Source organism: Larus michahellis, chromosome 6, assembly GCF_964199755.1.
Source record: "Larus michahellis chromosome 6, bLarMic1.1, whole genome shotgun sequence".
NCBI classification, from domain to species: domain Eukaryota; kingdom Metazoa; phylum Chordata; class Aves; order Charadriiformes; family Laridae; genus Larus; species Larus michahellis.
In genome coordinates this window covers 66,346,875-66,364,018 of record NC_133901.1, presented here as the reverse complement: position 1 = coordinate 66,364,018, position 17,144 = coordinate 66,346,875, and the positions used below count along the sequence as shown (strand labels likewise).

The window sequence follows — 17,144 nt, the reverse complement described above, 5'->3', positions numbered from 1 at the left end:
ATGTAAATGTCCTAGTTTTAATTTCTAATAGTATACAGTACAATGATCATATAACTAATATGAATAGCAAAAGATAAGTAAAAAGCTTTTGCTCCTTAAGAAAGTGTGCTTTCCATGCAGCATAATGTAGGAGTCTGATTCCCATTCATTATGTTGTCAGAGTAAATGGTTCAGGCACTAAAATGTTTAAATCGGTTATAGGAAAGATTTTTTTTAAACATTGTTTTAATCTCTAGGCACTTAGAAGCTAAATATTTAAGCAGCCACTAGACGTAATGTTTGAATTTTTAACTACTATTAAACTTCAAAGGACAAAATTACAAGCCCCAGTCATAAACTTGAGCTTGTGATACATCCTAAACTCAGCTCTGTTGTGTTGAAGCTTCTGTACAAACTGCAAATAATCGGCGTGCAGTGTAAGCATTTAACTACCTCATAAAAAGTAGGTGTTATGAAAAAAAAAAGTAAGAGTTCCGTGTAGTTCTAATGTAATGTATTTAAATAGTAAAAATTACAATAAAGCATAAAATAATATGCTTGCTATGACTATGAAACAGTCATCTAAAACACTCTACAGAATCAGCATTACAGTATGGCCGTCTCCATTATTAGCTTATACTATTTTTATTTCTCATCACTTTTCTCCTCCCAGCAACGTGGCGATTGGAAAGGGTCCTCATCTCAGATGAGCTCAAATTCAAATTGAAATCCAAGGTAATAAAACCCCAGAAATTCAAACAAACTTTACTATTGAGTAAAAATGTACATGTAAAGAAGAAGTTATATCCCAAGCAATAAAATAATGGATATGATTTAAACTGGTAAAATTATCTGATATAAAGTAACTGTTAAGGAAACTAATTGAATTCCCAGATGAGTGAAATGTGCGACATGACTAATTGCTGTGCTGGCAATTAGACTGAAGAAGTCTGTTCTGCCTATGGTGGGGCAGGGGCAATGTAGAAGTTGGGTGGCTTGGTCACTCACCTGCCTGATCCTACTGCAGCTGATTTTGAATCTGTGCTGGTGCGACTTACCTCCCTTTTACTAGTTCCTAACTTTCTTGGAGGTGATCGGAGTGAATGAAAGTTTGTTAGTTGTAAGAGACAAACTCTTAAAAATCATTGTGGGACCTTGGACATCACCTTGAGGCAGATGAGACTCCAAAGTGGTGGGCAGGGGGGCTTCTTGTCCTGTCTGGATGGAAGAGGCAGAAAATGACTTGATTCCTTGAGATGATGAAGAACACAAGGAGCAAGAAGGTAGATGAGGTCTCTTCAGTGAGCAGAAAAAAGTAGTCCAGCCGGTTTGTGTAGGTTGGGAGGTATGTCCAGTGAGGAGACATTAGACATAACACCTGGGAGTTACACACCGTGTTAGTGACGATGAGCCAGAGAAACCCAGTCTGATTTCAGTTCTCAGAGTGAGTTGGCAGAAAGTTCCATTCGTTAGAAAAGAATCATCTTTTTACTTGTTAACTGAGCAAATTTATTTTGGGCATAATTGAGAAACAATAATTATAGGATCTCACAATGCAACTTTTTTTTTAATAAACACAGTTCATAGAAAACTGCACTCAAAACAAAGCTAAAAGAACTTATTTTGCCAAGCTGTGACCATAGTTTTTTCAGGCTTCCATGGCAAAAGTTCCCCGCCAATTTATCAAACCCTGGGGAAAAAACAGAGATGGGACTATACCAAGCATTATCCCTATGAACTGTGATTGTAACACAGCCAAAAAAATTACATTATTTTTTATAATTGTTTAGATTAATGATTTCAGAATGCTCTTAGGAAGTCACGAAAATGGCTGCTTGAAGGAGGCTTGTGATGGTTGTGCAGCGTGTGGGCTGTGGTCCTGGGGGTGTGTTTTCTGTAAGCTATTACCAGTAATCAAGGAAGATGGTAATGTTAGGGGTATATTACTGTCATGAAATTTAAATTAAAAAATAAACGCTCTCATGAATTTCAATACAGCAAACATGCGACTCCCCCAACTGTAGGCATTCATAATTTTACAGTATTTTTCATGGTATTATTTGGTCCTCGGACAGTGAATTACGTGTCCGGCGGTGAGAGCCTGCGTCTGCTCACGCTCACCTCGGGCTGGAAGCGCTGGCAGGAAACCCTGCGGGGCTCAGCGAGGCCGGCGCGCTCCCGCCGTACTGAGCAGACACCCTGATTTACAAAATGTTATATGCATTCTCAGCACCTGTTTCTTCCTTGAGAAGCAGTAGATTTTCCACATATCTCTTTAAAATACGAGTAAGAGTATTCATGGGGTTTGGGGTCTTATTGGGGAATATTCTCTTTAATAGTTTTTCATTTTTTGGCAAGTATATTCAAATTGCTTCATGTGAAATACGCAGATGTGCTTTTTTGTAACGGCAGTTACAATGTCCGCAATGTTATAGAAATGATCGCAGGTTTTTTAGCTTTTAAAAAAAAAAAAAAAAAAAATTAGTCCATATTGCCAGTGATTTATATTTCTCATTTTCAAATGTAACTTTTCGTAGTCAGACCTGCTGCTTTTCTTTTAAGCTGCTGCTATGAAAAGGAGTCCCAGAACTTATTTCACAGAAACTATAAAGTCATTCAGGGCAATGAAAGATCTTGCTTTTTTAACCTTTCAGAAAGTCACTCAGTTGAGCAGTCAGGCCGTATTATTCTATATCTTGTCTAACATGAGGAAACAGTCCCAAAAGAAAGATATCCCAAATTAACGCCACACTTCGTTAAATAGAGACATTCTTGGTTTTCACCAAGCTAATTCGATCCAGTTCAGTTAACTCAGTTTTTTTTGTACTGGGATCACAAAAGGCAGCCATGAATGAAGCAAGTTCATCATGTGTTTGACACATCAGCGTGAAACTAAAAGGCAGGCGGGGAGGGAGGGTTCCTGCCTTCAGCTTTTTAGACAATACCCGATGAAAGAGGCCCCTCATTCAAAACTGGTCTCCAGCAAACTAGGCAGACTGCTGCGGATCTCTGTTACAAACAGGTATAATGGGAATTAGCCAGAATTGGATTCGTCAGACACCTCTTGATTTCCAGTTGTGACTGTTTGCGTAATCCAATCTTTATCTAATATCCCCGGGCCAGCAGATGGTTCACGGGATTTCTGTATGAGCAAAAGCCTGCCTACTTTGGAAATGAAAAAGAATGTACAGAAGAAAAAATCATAATGTTAAAAAAAAAAATTAATGTAAACAAAAAAAATTTCTTACAGAACAAATCAGGTTTTACATTTTACGTCATTTACTTTTGTAAATTATGTCCCTTCCACTTTTATACCATGAAATACATGGCTTATAAATTCAGGTAATAGAGTGATGAACAGTCACAAAATACATGTCCCTTACTTTAAGCTCCCTTTAAAATTAAGAAAATAGTGTAAACATATTTTTGTAACTTTTTGGATTATTCTCAGTCATCAAACGTCACCCTTAACCGCCAGTACATGCAATCGAACTAAATAGTAGATTCTGGGATGGGATGTCTGCTATGATGCTACCATGTAAATAGTACTTGTGAGCCATATCCAAATTCCAAACACGTTTTCAGAGGGTTAGCTTTCTCTCCAAACTTGCTGTAGCAAGTACCTAAGAACACAGCAGCACTGATTTTCGAAGATATTTGCTAATAGTTGCATCGGCCTGAGAGATCAGTGGACTGGTTCTTAGGCCTGACACTTAGACAGTGGCTGCTTTTATCAATATCAGCTGCACCTTTGCAGATGAGGAAGGAAAAAATCTCAACTACATCATGAAACAGCTTTGCTTTTTGAATATGTGGGGTAGTCACTAGGTTTGTGAAAGAATAGATTATTTACTGGATTTTAAGTACAAAACCAGTATTGCCGACAGAAGATGGCTTTTCAGCTCTGACTTAAGCTGGTGATCTCGCTGGAATTTCTGAAGGACCTTTCTCCTCTGGAAGCTGCCATGAAAGCTGGGAATACATGTTAGTCTGCGAGGTTTTGGTGGTGTTTTTTAACAATCTCATCCCAGGGACCTGTTTCCAGAATGTTTCATGTAAAGTATCTCTTTTTGCTTAGAATCTCAAGGTAAGTGTAGAGACAAGAGAAGAGCTAGGGAAGGCCAGTCTGTAATACCCTTTCTTGCATTCCTTAGTTACTTATTCCAATTCTATGACAAAAAGAATACGAAAGAATTGTGAACAGAGAATACATGAAAATTTCCATTAACTTTGAATATTTTCCTACTTTTTGTAAGTTCAACAAATCAACAAAATAAATAGTATTAAATATTTTATAGCTATATACCTAATTCAGTAGTGTCTTCGAGTGTATATTTTGGTCAGATAAATATGCAGTGCTAATATCTGGGGGTTTGTTTTTTTCCCACAGTTTCAGTATGAATCCTCCTGGCATTGAGGACCTCAGGAAGACAATGGTGAGTTACGAAGCGTTGCCATCAGTAAATGCCAATTTATTGGTGCTTGACACAATATAAGCTATTATTCTTTTTTAACCGCTTATAAGGAAATGTTGGGGTTTTTTCTTTGTTTTTCTTTTCAAATATCCAGAAGATCTAATTAGAAAATCACAGGCTTAATATAAATTTGGAAACAAAGAAGAGTTCTACACTCAATAGATAGTGTACTTCTGGTATGATGATGTAGAGAAGAAGGGAAAAATTAGATCTTTGCACAAAAAGTAAAAAGAAGACTGTTGCTGTGGGGTATTTCAAATGACTCTAGAGAAGTAATAGTCCGGTGAGGAACCCTGCGTTAGGCAGTGATGTATTAATTGGCCTAACAGGAGTCTCCTGTCACTATAGTTGAAAACTTGAGGACAGTCTTTAGATGGCAAATCAAAATGGAAGTAATGAACTGATACAGGATAGGATTAATAGTACAAATAATAAAGGAACAGCCTCTCAGAAAATACTAAAAATAGAAATACTAACATTATTCAAAATACACTTTTGACTCTAAAAGTTCCTGGAATAAATTGTGTACTAAGACCAAAAAAATCCACAGATTTCCTATGCGGTGTCTTTGTTTGAAGGAAAATGTGGTCTTCCTGGAATTTATTCTGTGAATAGATGAAATCTTTAAAAGTGGGTTTGTTTTCAATCTTTAAAATATATAGAAAACAATTTTCACAAGCAAATAGGACTTTGTACTGTTTGTTTTTTGCTGGTTTATGTAAATGACTTGTAATAACATTTGATGTTATTGTAAATGCCCAAGTTTTTATAATGTAAGTAACTGGTGGGAGATGTCAGAGTATATGAAGGCTGTCTTTGATCAGATAGTAAACTGAATTCTACCAGGCGGTTACTTAATCTCTGACAAAAAGCGACATCAAAAAATTGATTTAACTTAGCAGCTATTGTCTGTAAAGTAACCATAATTACAGTTTCTATGTGCTTGCAAATGTACTGCCGCAAATCATGTAATTTATTGCTGGTGAAAGCATCGGTTTAATTCTTTTAAGAAATAAGATGTGAATTGTTTTATTTAAAGGATTTAAAGGTGATAAAAGAAATCCTTGATGATTTTTCTTTTGGAATACCAGCTATCCTGAATGTCAGTTGTAGGATTATGAGGTGGTGCTCATTTAATACAAAATACAAATTAGGAGGAGAAGAAACTATATCTCAACCATAGTTTTGAATGAAACCATTTGAATATATATATATATTTTTTTTTAATGTTCAAGATTGCTTTCTAAGGTGTTTGAAGTAATTTATTATTAGGTTCTGCAATAATAGCCCTCACCAAGTTATTATATTTCTTCCTTGTGCGTCACATTTAGTAATTATGTTTGTATGTCTTCTACTCTGGTGCCAACACCTGTCTCTGAAAGCAGCGTTTAAATGGGAGCAGTAGCCAGTTGAAAGGGCAGCATGAGCTCTTTAAGGCCTAATTAAGAACTGAAAGGAAGATGAAGTAAGTAGGACAAAAGATGTGAAAGTAGCTTAGATGATATTCCCAGAGCAGAATTCCTCATTAGAACAATAAAGAGATGATCAGAGATTGCCAGGCCTTCCGTTTTATCTAACTCCATTTCCTCTGGCTGTCGGTGTGTACCCCAGTAGTATTTTGTAGCTGAGACAATCGTTCTTTGCGTAGCTTAGTATTTAGAACCTTTTTTTCTTCGTATTTCATTATAAGATTAATGTTTTGTATTAAAATTTTGGTAGCTGTTTTTGTAAAGATATAATTGTTCCTTATACATTTAAGTATCACTTATTTGCTCAAGCTGAACATTTAAAATCTTCTTAACTTCAACAATACTTATTTCTAAGTACTAAAACCCTTTAACTAGAATGTTGTGTAATTAATGTGATAGGTTATTCCTCCCAAAGATCTATATAGAGCATATGTATGACCAAACATCTTTAAAGCATCTTTAACGTCTTTAACATTTTTACACACAATTTTCCAGTAAACTTTATATAATATAATGACATCATTGCATCTTAATTCCTGTTATTGACCTAGTTATTGATCACTTACAATATTGTAACTCGATAATATAGTTCAAAATTCTGAATACGTACACATAAATGTGACATTAAATAGCTCAAATGTAGCGAGCAACCCTTAAAAGCACATATTTGCAAGAGGTGCTATGAGAATATAATTGATGGAGAGAGGCTGATTGATCTGTCGTACTTCAACCTATTTGCAGTGCCCCATCACTTTTAATTAGGTTTATTTGAAAACTTCGGCCACCTGCATATTTTAATTATTCGACATATGCCAATGTGTAAATACGGAGCTGTATGGAAAGAAAAGGAGTGAAAAGGAATGAAGCGGGGAAAAGGAATGAATATGATGTTGTTATGTGGTGTGCTTCCTAGCTGTGCAAGCTTTATCATTTTTAATGGCAAGTTCTTACTGTAAACAAAAGCTACCGTGTGTTCTTCTGCCCTGTTTGAGGTGTAGGATTTGAGAACTTAGATTATTTTAATTAGTTAGAGGTTCCGTATCTTTTAAATGTCTCCATTTCTGAATCAGCTAAAAATTCCTGCTTTGCATGTCTGACAGTGCTAATACTTTTATAAACCAGCTCTCTCAATCTTTTTCTCAGTTACACATTTCCAAATATTTCATAATCTGGTTAGTTAAGGTCACAGCTAACTCTTCTTGACACAGAATAAGTTGTTCACCTTTATAGTATTATAGATCGCATATTGCCCTTTGTTAAGGGGACTGATTTTTCCATCTCTGTTAGTACCTGCACTTACTGGGTCATCAGAAATCATTACAGAAAGAATTCTGTTTTCCCTACTGCTTAATTCTGGGCCCCTTCTGCTTTGATGCAAGCAAGATCTTTCAGTAGTGCATATTTCTGTCTTAAGTGCTGTGGTGCAAATAAGATGCAGCCTTTTAACTTCACATGAAATTCAAAATTGAAAGTTTTATTATATGATTCAGAGGCCAAGGCCTGGAGAACCATTGATGACTAAAAACAGAGTAAGAGAGACAGATGAGGGCTGATGTCATTTAAAACTAAGTAAACGTTTTGCTATGATATGCTTTAAAGGTGAGAACTCGGGAAAGTTACAGTAGGACTTGAATTCTCAGGGCATTCTCTTGTTCCTCTATAATTAAGGTTACCACATAGTCAGTTTCCCAAAGTGGAGCTGCTGACTGTTCTTGTGGTTACCGCTCATATAGTCATTAACTGCGTACACATCTCTCCGAGAACAATATTATTTTTTTTTCTGAGATGACAATGTGGGAAACTTATTTTAAATTATCTCCAGTTTTCTGCTCCAGTGGGGGTACCGAAGGGAGAAGCTCTAGAGCAAATGGAGGTACGTTGTCTAAGAGATGCTGCTTCTGTCAAGAGGTGCACATGAGAAACGTGAAAAGCGATAACCCATCAACTTGTTCAGAGCACTCAACTATTTAATAAAATCTGGTGTTTTTTTTTTAAACTTATCTGTAGGATGGCAATCCTTTCGACGCCACTGCAGGATACCGTAATCTCACTTATGAAGAGGTTTTGCAGGAGCTGGTGAAGCATAAAGAGCAACTTAAGAAGAAGGACACTCATATTCGTGAACTTGAGGATTACATTGATAATCTTCTTGTACGAGTGATGGAAGAAACACCTAGTATTCTCAGAGTGCCATATGAACCTTCTCGAAAAGCTGGCAAATTTTCCAAAAGTTAAGACAGTGATACTTGATGGTACTTTCTGCTGAATACGTTAGTGAAAAGAAACCACACTTGAACGTTTTGACTTCTCTTCATTCCTTGTCTCCTAAGAAATTCCAGGAACCAGGGGAGGACAGGACGATGGTGTGGGTTTTTTTCGTTTGTGTTTTTTTTTTTTTTTTTTTACTCTGAACACTAGCAGGGACTGCCAAAAGTCATATTCTGTTAGATTACCTAAATAACATTTTTTCTTTCTTTTTGAAAACACCTTTAGGTACGGAATACTTGCAGTACAGTAAATAATATGCATTAAGTATGTCCATGCAGTTTATATAATAGCTTAGTGTTCACCATGTGGCAGTTTCAGTTGGGAAGTCTGTGCTGTTATGAATGTTTTCTTGGATGATTATTGGTATTATGCAAATATATCGATTCTGGTATTACAGCATGCCTTCGAGACCGCTGTTTTCAAGCCAGTGCAGTACGCTTTACTAAACCTACGTGTGGTTTGTTGCAATGGAATGTAGTTTGTTCTACACATAGTAGAGGAAAACAGTGATGCACAATCTTTGCAGAGTAAATGCTGTATTCTATACGATGTGCTTTTTCTATAACAATGTAAAAAAATACCATGCCATTTCGGTAATGGCACATGCTGGAGTCAGTTATTTTACACTTAAATGCTGAATTTTGTGTTTAATGATTGAACTTTGGTAGTGAGCTCATGTCACAAGGTTGTTTTGAGGATCTTTTTGTATGAAGTTATTGCATGCCTTTTTATATGTTAAAGTACTTTGAACAGTGTTAATAGAGTCGGAGATAGGACTGGAGAAAAGTATGGAATAAAGATATGAATACTTTGTTCAAAGTCTACTACAGTGCAAATGTAGAAGAAATGAACAGACTGACTTAAATAGACAGGATAATTCAAAAAATATAGAACTGACTCAATTTAAGGTTGAGTTTTACATGATAGATATCTGTCTTAGGTTTTTTTAAATCTTATGACAACAAAGTATATGCCTTTAGAAATAGGCTATGTTGCTTAAACACATATAGAGTACTTAGAAAGGCTTTTCATTAAAAAAAAAATCTGTAGTCCTTGTAAGTCAGTTTTCATTGAGGCAAATGAAAGAAGAATGTAGTAAATATCTTCCTGATCATTTCATACTTGTTTGTAAAATGACATATGAAAAAGGTACCTATTATTCAATAAATTGGAAAAATATAGTGAATATATAATGGGAAAGTATCGTAGGAGAAGAATCCTCAGAATATTAACATAAATAGATTTTAATTTCCTTTATACAAGTCTCAGTTGCTGTGAAACAGTAAGATGATATTTAAAAAAAAGGTATAGAGAATATTTTAGATTTGGGTTTAAGAAAACTGACTGTCTTCTCCTCCTCCTCTTCTTTCTCTACACCTGATCTGTTTTTTTTCTTACAGCACCACGTAATGGCTGTTGCTGAGGAGGAAAAGAAGCTCGAAATTAAACTCAAATTTTTTGTTGTTGTTGTAAAAGATCTAAATATATTTTCATTTTTAAATCTGCAAAAAGTAGTAGTATCTTGGGTAATTAATTAATTGATCTGGAAAAGTTGAAAAAGTTTTATCTGAATGCTTTTGGCAATGTTAGTATTGTGTGACAGTACAGAATTGTTAGAAAAAAACATTTCTCTGTACAGTTGTTCTCGGATTTAGTTTACTACTTTTTTGCATTTTTCTTCATTCCTTTCCCTCCTTTCCCTCCTTTCCCTCCTTTCCCTCCTTTCCCTCCTTTCCCTCCTTTCCCTCCTTTCCCTCCTTTCCCTCCTTTCCCTCCTTTCCCTCCTTTCCCTCCTTTCCCTCCTTTCCCTCCTTTCCCTCCTTTCCCTCCTTTCCCTCCTTTCCCTCCTTTCCCTCCTTTCCCTCCTTTCCCTCCTTTCCCTCCTTTCCCTCCTTTCCCTCCTTTCCCTCCTTTTTCTTTAGGAACTACCTCCCACCCCCCTAGCGCTATGTCCCTAAAATCTGTGCAGTTTGAGTGTTCCCAACCCAGCGTTGAGATCCTTTAGTGTAGATCGTTGTGCCTGGATGGATCCTGAGTGATTCAAGCCCTGCCTAATTGTAGTGTTCTGCATTTAGACATTTGTAGCCCAGAAAAGGGCCCACTTCATCAGGTAGTCTCTCTTTTGACAACCTAAGGATTTATCGCGGTCGGTACCTCATAAACCACATGAATGTTCCTTTGACCCACTTGAGATCTAAATGACTGTAAATTTGTTGTAATATACTCAAAGTGCCAAAGGTTATGTACTAAGTTATGGTACATTTACTGTTGGAAGTTAGGTTTTGCACTCAATTAGATTTTAATTTCCTAATTACACCAAGATGTATTTCAGTTACTCAGTATTTCCATAAAAGTTCTTAAACATTTTCAAATGTTTGGCCGAAGCAAGTGGTTTTCTCATGTTGTTAATGGGGAAGTGTTGTGCAATTGTTTTGAATTCCACAGTCATTTTCAGACTAACTGGTATGAGACCATCTGTAATATCTGCAATGATTAAATCATACACACCAACGGGGTTTAACTAAAGTAAACTAACCCGAGAGTGTATGCTCCAATGACTTTTCACTTGCAAGCCAACTTATAATTATTAAAATGAAACTCTACTATATTTAGCACCTCTGAAATCACTTCTTTTAGAATGTAAATGTAGAATATCAAACTGCATAATTGACGAAGAGCAGATCATTTGACATATTTGCATACCAAGAACGATAAGCAGATTAAAGGTAGCGAAAAGATCAATTTTTGTGCATTAGTGAAGAAATTTCGTGAAGCTTTGAATGTGCTATCTAGTCTTTATCTGATCTGTAAGTGAATAAAAGCACCTTTTGTTTCTAACAGTTTATCAAGAAAGAGGGGAGAACGACAAATGCAACTTAGGAAAAGGTAAAGTTACTGAGAGAGGCAGAATGGGACACTTACAACTGTGAAAATATTTTTATAGGGTTCCTATAGCTAAAGATATAGTCAGCTTTTGGAGCAATTCTGGAAGGATTACATACACATCATTTTCGGGTTAGAGTGAGAATTGTAACATATTTCTGTATTTTGAAAAGTTTTGAAAAGCATCTTCAACCCGCATGCATTTTTTGAACCACGCAGCTTTCAAGTGAAAACACTTCATACGAAGTAATTTATATGTTGAAAACAAAGAAAGTTCTGTTTCTCCCAACAGGATAAAGTTGTAGACTTTCTTGCAGATCATTGTAAAACCACAATAACTTGCCACTTACGGTCACTCTTTCTTGCCCTTTAAAATGTATGGATGAAAATTTTGGACATCTCCACATTTTTTTGATTTTTTTTTTTTTCCTCTCAAAAATTCGCATAAGGGCTCATCCGTGCACACACTATACTTTGAAATTACCCTTTGAAACGTATCCTCTGCCCATAGCCATGTACTTTACTTACTTTAAAGAACAAATATTAAGGCCATACTTTAATGTTGTAAGCAACCAATTTAAACTTTCTGCCATTCAAGGAGGATGTTTAATATTTATATGTTACCTCTTGCTGCTCTATTTTACGTTTAGCTTGGGTTTCCACCTGCTAATGAATGTAGCATTCTCCCTGGGTTATACATAACTGCATTTATTGCTGTTGTCTCTGTATCAAGAATTATTTGTAATTTTCCAGCTGTGAAAATGTTGCCTTGCATTTCGAAAGCTTTCCTGATTTGGGGACCTAATGAAAGTCATGCTCATTAGGTACCAGTCTGCGTTTCTTTCTGTACAGGATGCCCGCCCTTAGATGCATCTTGACAACAAACAGAACTGCTGTCTTAATGTGTTTACTGCTGCGCTGGAGGTTTATTTCCACTTCCAGCTTTAAAGAAAAATTATTGTCCTACATCGAGTATGTAAAGTAAGCTCATGCTTTTTTGCTCTTTGTGTATCCATTACTGTTGTAGCTACGATAGAGGCGTTCGCTGTGGGCTTGAAATGGTGATATTTAAAGCATGTTGACTAACTTCCTCTGTTTGAAGTCCATGGTGAAGGACTATAGCGCTGCTGTGTTGATGATGCTAGATTTAAGGGTCTGTCAGCACTTTCGCTATGAAACCCTATTTTCAGGGATTTATAACTTCTAAATGTAGATACAGTCACTGGAAGTATTTAATATGCAATAGGTAGCACTTTAATCTGTTCATGAAGGGTTTTGAGATTTGTTTCTGTTGAAAACGTCATGGTCTCCTAAAGCGTGGTGGGCATTTGCTGTATCTTTTATAATTTGTATGTTGAAGAAGCCACTGTATGTTAGAAATGGTAGAGCCATTCCTATTCATCTTAGAAGCTTCCAGATGTCTCGTATTACAATGTGCTATAAAAAGCTGAAGATCCAGGTTATATAGGAAGTCTGTAAAAGATACGAACATTACCTATAACTTAAGGGTTGATTTCGTCTCGTGCAATCAATGGTAGTTTGTCTACATTTAATAATGGTACAGAATCACAACTATATGCACATGTGAGAACTATAAACTTAGAATGCATGAAGAACTTTATTTTTGTTTCATTATTGCGACTTCAACTCCTTTACTTTGATTACAATGTTATCTTAATATTTTAATTTCTGTTCATTAAATAAATATTGCATGTCTAACACTAATAAAGCACCACAATGCACTACGGCCGTATGTCTTGAATTGTGATATTAATCTGTGTTACGCAAAGCACGTAACTCCTAAGCTCCGCTTAAAAACGTGTTTGTAAGACCCGTGCTGTTAAGACTCTCAGACCGCAGAGAGGTATTTCCTTAAGGACAGCTCTAAATGAATATCCCAGCTGTTTGCAGGGTAGCCATTAAGGGAAATCTTTTCACTAGTGTGCAAAACTTAGAATTAGTGAAAAAAATGACGTGTTCTGAATGTGCTAATATGTATGTCTCTTTTATATGACAGCTGCAGTCTCTTTAAAATGCACCTTCCTCTGATTCTATGGCTGTGTAAATATTACTAGGAGGCCTTTGGCACCGCAGGCCAGAATGGCGTTTAGCATGAGGACAGACACCGTGCAAATTTTGCTATGGAAAAAAACATGATGCATATTTCTCTCCCTGCTTGGAAGGATAAAACCCAGCCAGAGTGACAGAAAAGTGGAGCCTCCTCTCCCACCTTCCCTGCCCCATAGGTGTTTTTTTCAATGCTCCCATAAGTTTTTCAACACGCTTTTCTCTGCAAAAAAAACTGCTTTTGCCTGTCTTCTTTTCCTCTTCCTTGAGGCAGCAAGACAGCAAAGTCTGTCCCCTGACAGTAGTAGGTTTTCTGGATGCTGTGGAGATACGAAGAGCGGTTCTGGCTCAGGAGAAGGACATTGTGAGTAATTCACCCAGTTATTTGGTGGCTTGAATTTCACTGGGATGCAGTTCCTTTCCTTGCAGTTAACTTGCTCGGTGACTAGGTCCTTTGTCGTACAGCTACGGACTTATGAGGTTTAGAAAGGGTTCTTCTCATTGAGGTATCCATGAAACGTGGTGGTTATGGGAAATCAGTCCATTTTTGAGCTGTACATGTACTTACACATGCTTCGTTACACAGGTTTCCGCCAGCTGTTTCAACCCATGTCTGGCTGACTTTGCAACTGTGCCGGTGGGTGAGTAGATGAGGAATGAGGACAGCACCATGCTGCATATTAAATACCAGCTTCCATCTGTAATTCACATCTGGTAACTTTAATCTCGGTTCCTACGCCCATTTGAAAATGGAGCCAGTGCAGTTTCCCTACCGCACAGGCATCATGTTTGTTAGTTGATACCGAGTGTAATTCTATTGACGATGTAAGAGTCCAGCTTGATTAAATAGCTTCCACTTTCCCCAGCACAGAGTTGGGTTTTGAGTTTTCATTATTTAACATCTCAAGCCCCCGATAAAGGTTTTCAGGGATATTTTAAATATAGTTTAGCAGTTAAAGAGGTATTGAAACATGTAGATGTAAACTAGAAGTATCATTAAGGATAATTCTCTGTCCAGTTACATTTATTAAATTTAATTCTTTATGGAACCATACGGAGTCAAAATCAGAATTTCATTTCCATATTTTGTTTAATTTGGTTTTTTGGGAGTGTTGTGCATGCTCTGGGTGCATCTCAGTTGGGATACGTTGCCCTTCTGCGTAACACTGGGCATGTTAGTAAAGTTATAAACAATGATGATGAAAAGCAAATCCCGCCTCTCATTCTGCATTAATAAATTAGATGTTGGATTATTTTGTTGGATTATTTTGTAATAGTGCCATTGGGTTATCTTCTAAAGGAAACTATTTTCTCTTGTCTGTACTGCTTACTGAGTAATGATGATGGCAGACTGCCACGCTATGTACAGCCCAATTTGAAAATGGTGTGGCATTGTCTGTGTAATGTTTATAGAAATATCAATATATTCAATGCTGGAAGCCAGTGGCTATTACATGGAGATTATTGCAATGTGTTTTTACAGCACTTAGCAACATAGATCAGTCTTTGATAAATGGATGGTAATTTAGGAGAGAAAAGTACACTCCGAGGCTAAATACTGACATGTTTGTACTTTAAAAGTAAGCAGTTTAAAAAGGTTTTGGGGACGTGCAGCATTTAAATGAGGCCAAATATTAAAAAGGGGAAAAATTTCCCGGGGTGGCCGTTCGTTTCAGCCTTAACAGTATCTGCTGCGTGACATAGAGGGAATGAGCGAAAGTGGCATTGGGGAGATTCCACTGTTGGCATACAAAAAAAACCAACCACAAAAAGTTAATAGGACTAGGATTTGGATTTTAAGGGATGTATTCGCCCAGCGCGTGCCAGGTTCTTTTCGTAAAAAGTTAACACAGCGTCCTTCACTAGCAGGATCAGTGTCAGGGTGAAAACCCAAAAAAAAGGTGGGAGTTTAACAGAGGGATTAGTTCCGGAGGTGTTAGGTACGAGGCAGATGTCGGGCAGAAGCACAGTGCTTTAGCCAGCTGTCGCCTCCGCTTTTTTTAGTCCCTCTGACATTGTAGTATTAACTTCAGGGATTAAATGAACCGCTTTCCTGTAAAAGTTAGGAAGCATCGGAGGAAATTTGGTGTATGCAGGACGTGGCTGGGCAGATTGCCTCTGTTGTCACTCAAAGTAGGTGTGTGGCTCCGGGAATCTAACAAATAAACCACCAAAATGTGTCATATCACCTCCTTCTCTAAATGATTCATTCGGGGCCGCCTTAGGTGAGGAATGTCTCCTTCTCCGATAACTTTCTGCTTACATTATCAATTCCTTGAAAACTGACTCCCTGAGACATCTTTACAGGAGACATCAAGGGTCTCCGTTTAAATTTAATGAATATTATGTAATTTGCCAAGGACTTCTACAATGAATTAAGAGCATCTGCCTCTCTGAGGCCAGAGCTTTGTCAAAATAATGGCAGCTTAATGGCATCCTTTAAAAGCAGCTGCTGACTCTCTGGCTATGAGTATTCTTTATTTCCTAATAAAATGCTTTCCCCATTAAAGCAGCTTATTTCATTAACTTCTAATTCATATCTTAAATATGCTTATGTTTTGCTAATTGCAGATTACTTAGTACTTATTTTTAAGGAATGCTGAAGCACAAAATGCACAATGTTAGGGGTTTTTTAAGAGAAAAGTCTTGCCTTCTGCATAGCAATTGCATTTGGATAAGCATTTTTTAATAGGCTATTTTAAAGGAGTTTTTACATGCTGTTTTAAACTAAATCATTAAATGTGTATAACAAGAAACAATCTAAAGCGCTCATGCAATTTATAGTTTTAATTCCTTTATCAATATGTGCTCCAATATTTTAGAGTTATGATTCAAAGCTACCACAATTACATATTTTAAATTGTAAGGTAATGTTGTGATATCCCCTATTATTTTTTTCTAAAACATACAGAGCTAAAGTATCTGATATACTCTTTTGTGTAATGTAGAAGTTAAAAATGAGCTCTGGAAGAATTAAGGTTTTACTAAAGGATTGCACAAGCCCATGTGTTGAACTGCGGTGCAACTAAATTTGGGTATGTAGCCTCCAGCGCTCCTTTATCGAAATTTGCTTTCTTTTCATTATAAAGTGGAGGTCAAGAGAAGAGGACTCAGATTACAACAGGTACTCGGTACTGCTCTTGAGGACCAAGGGAAAAAATACCGACACATTGTAAGAAGTGATCTTGATTTTTTTTGTGCGTGGGAAGCATCAATACCAGGGTTATGTGTTTCCAGGGTCAAATATAGACAACTTCCTATTTCTTATATTTTCACATTTAAAAACTTGTATAAATATCTCTATTGTTAAAGGCCAGATTATTGTTGGCTACAATATAGGTAACAGGTCGCTTAATTAACGTTACTGCCGTTTGGGACCTTCTCGTAATTGGCCTCCTCTTAATCCACACACAGAATACTGTGAAATATCGTGAATTTTAAATCGGGACACTAAATGAAAGAAATATCCAACAACAGTGGGGAGAAGTAAAATAATCCTAATTAAAACCAAAAGCAGTCTGTGATCTGAATTAAGATTCAGTTGGTGGATACTGAGGAGTATTTTTTCTGGAAAGTATTTTTATTATAACGGTCCAGTATAACTGCTTTGGAAAAAACCTTATCCTTCATATTTGATGGTGTAAACTTTACTAGCTCTTTATAAACCAAATATTAAGTTAAAGACTTGTGCTTAACCTTTGTTCCATCGGACATGATTTTAGACAGTTGAAGCAACGTTTTGTTGCTGGAGTTGATCATAGAGTTATATTTACTAATGGGGTCTTAGCTATTCTTTTATCTGTTTCATGATTTTCTGTGTAGTTTTAAGTTCTGAACATTTCACCACAGTCTATTTAGAGCATTATTTAAAACTCGTTCCAGTTCTCTTCATTCTTACGCACGCCGATGTGCTAAACTACTCCAGAAACCAGCTTAGCTCTCACCATATTTGGAGGCTGTTCGTCTTCTTTGCTCTTGGACTGTTTTGGATGGGGACTTAAGT

The 17,144-nt window shown here is 36.7% G+C and overlaps 1 protein-coding gene across 3 annotated transcripts in view; it reads left to right on the top strand.

Annotated features, from left to right (window-relative positions):
- The window catches only part of RAB11FIP2 (RAB11 family interacting protein 2), a 36,106-nt gene extending 23,279 nt beyond the window's left edge, over window positions 1–12,827 (top strand). For 2 of the 3 annotated variants that reach the window (XM_074591458.1, XM_074591457.1), the window contains 2 exons: window positions 4,370–4,415; window positions 7,931–12,827. In XM_074591458.1, the coding sequence (XP_074447559.1) occupies window positions 4,370–4,415; window positions 7,931–8,158 (274 nt within the window). In that variant the 3' untranslated portion in view covers window positions 8,159–12,827. The remainder of the gene's footprint in view (window positions 1–4,369; window positions 4,416–7,930) is intronic. The other variant, XR_012587560.1, reaches the window with a different exon arrangement.
- Window positions 12,828–17,144: the final 4,317 nt, after the last annotated feature.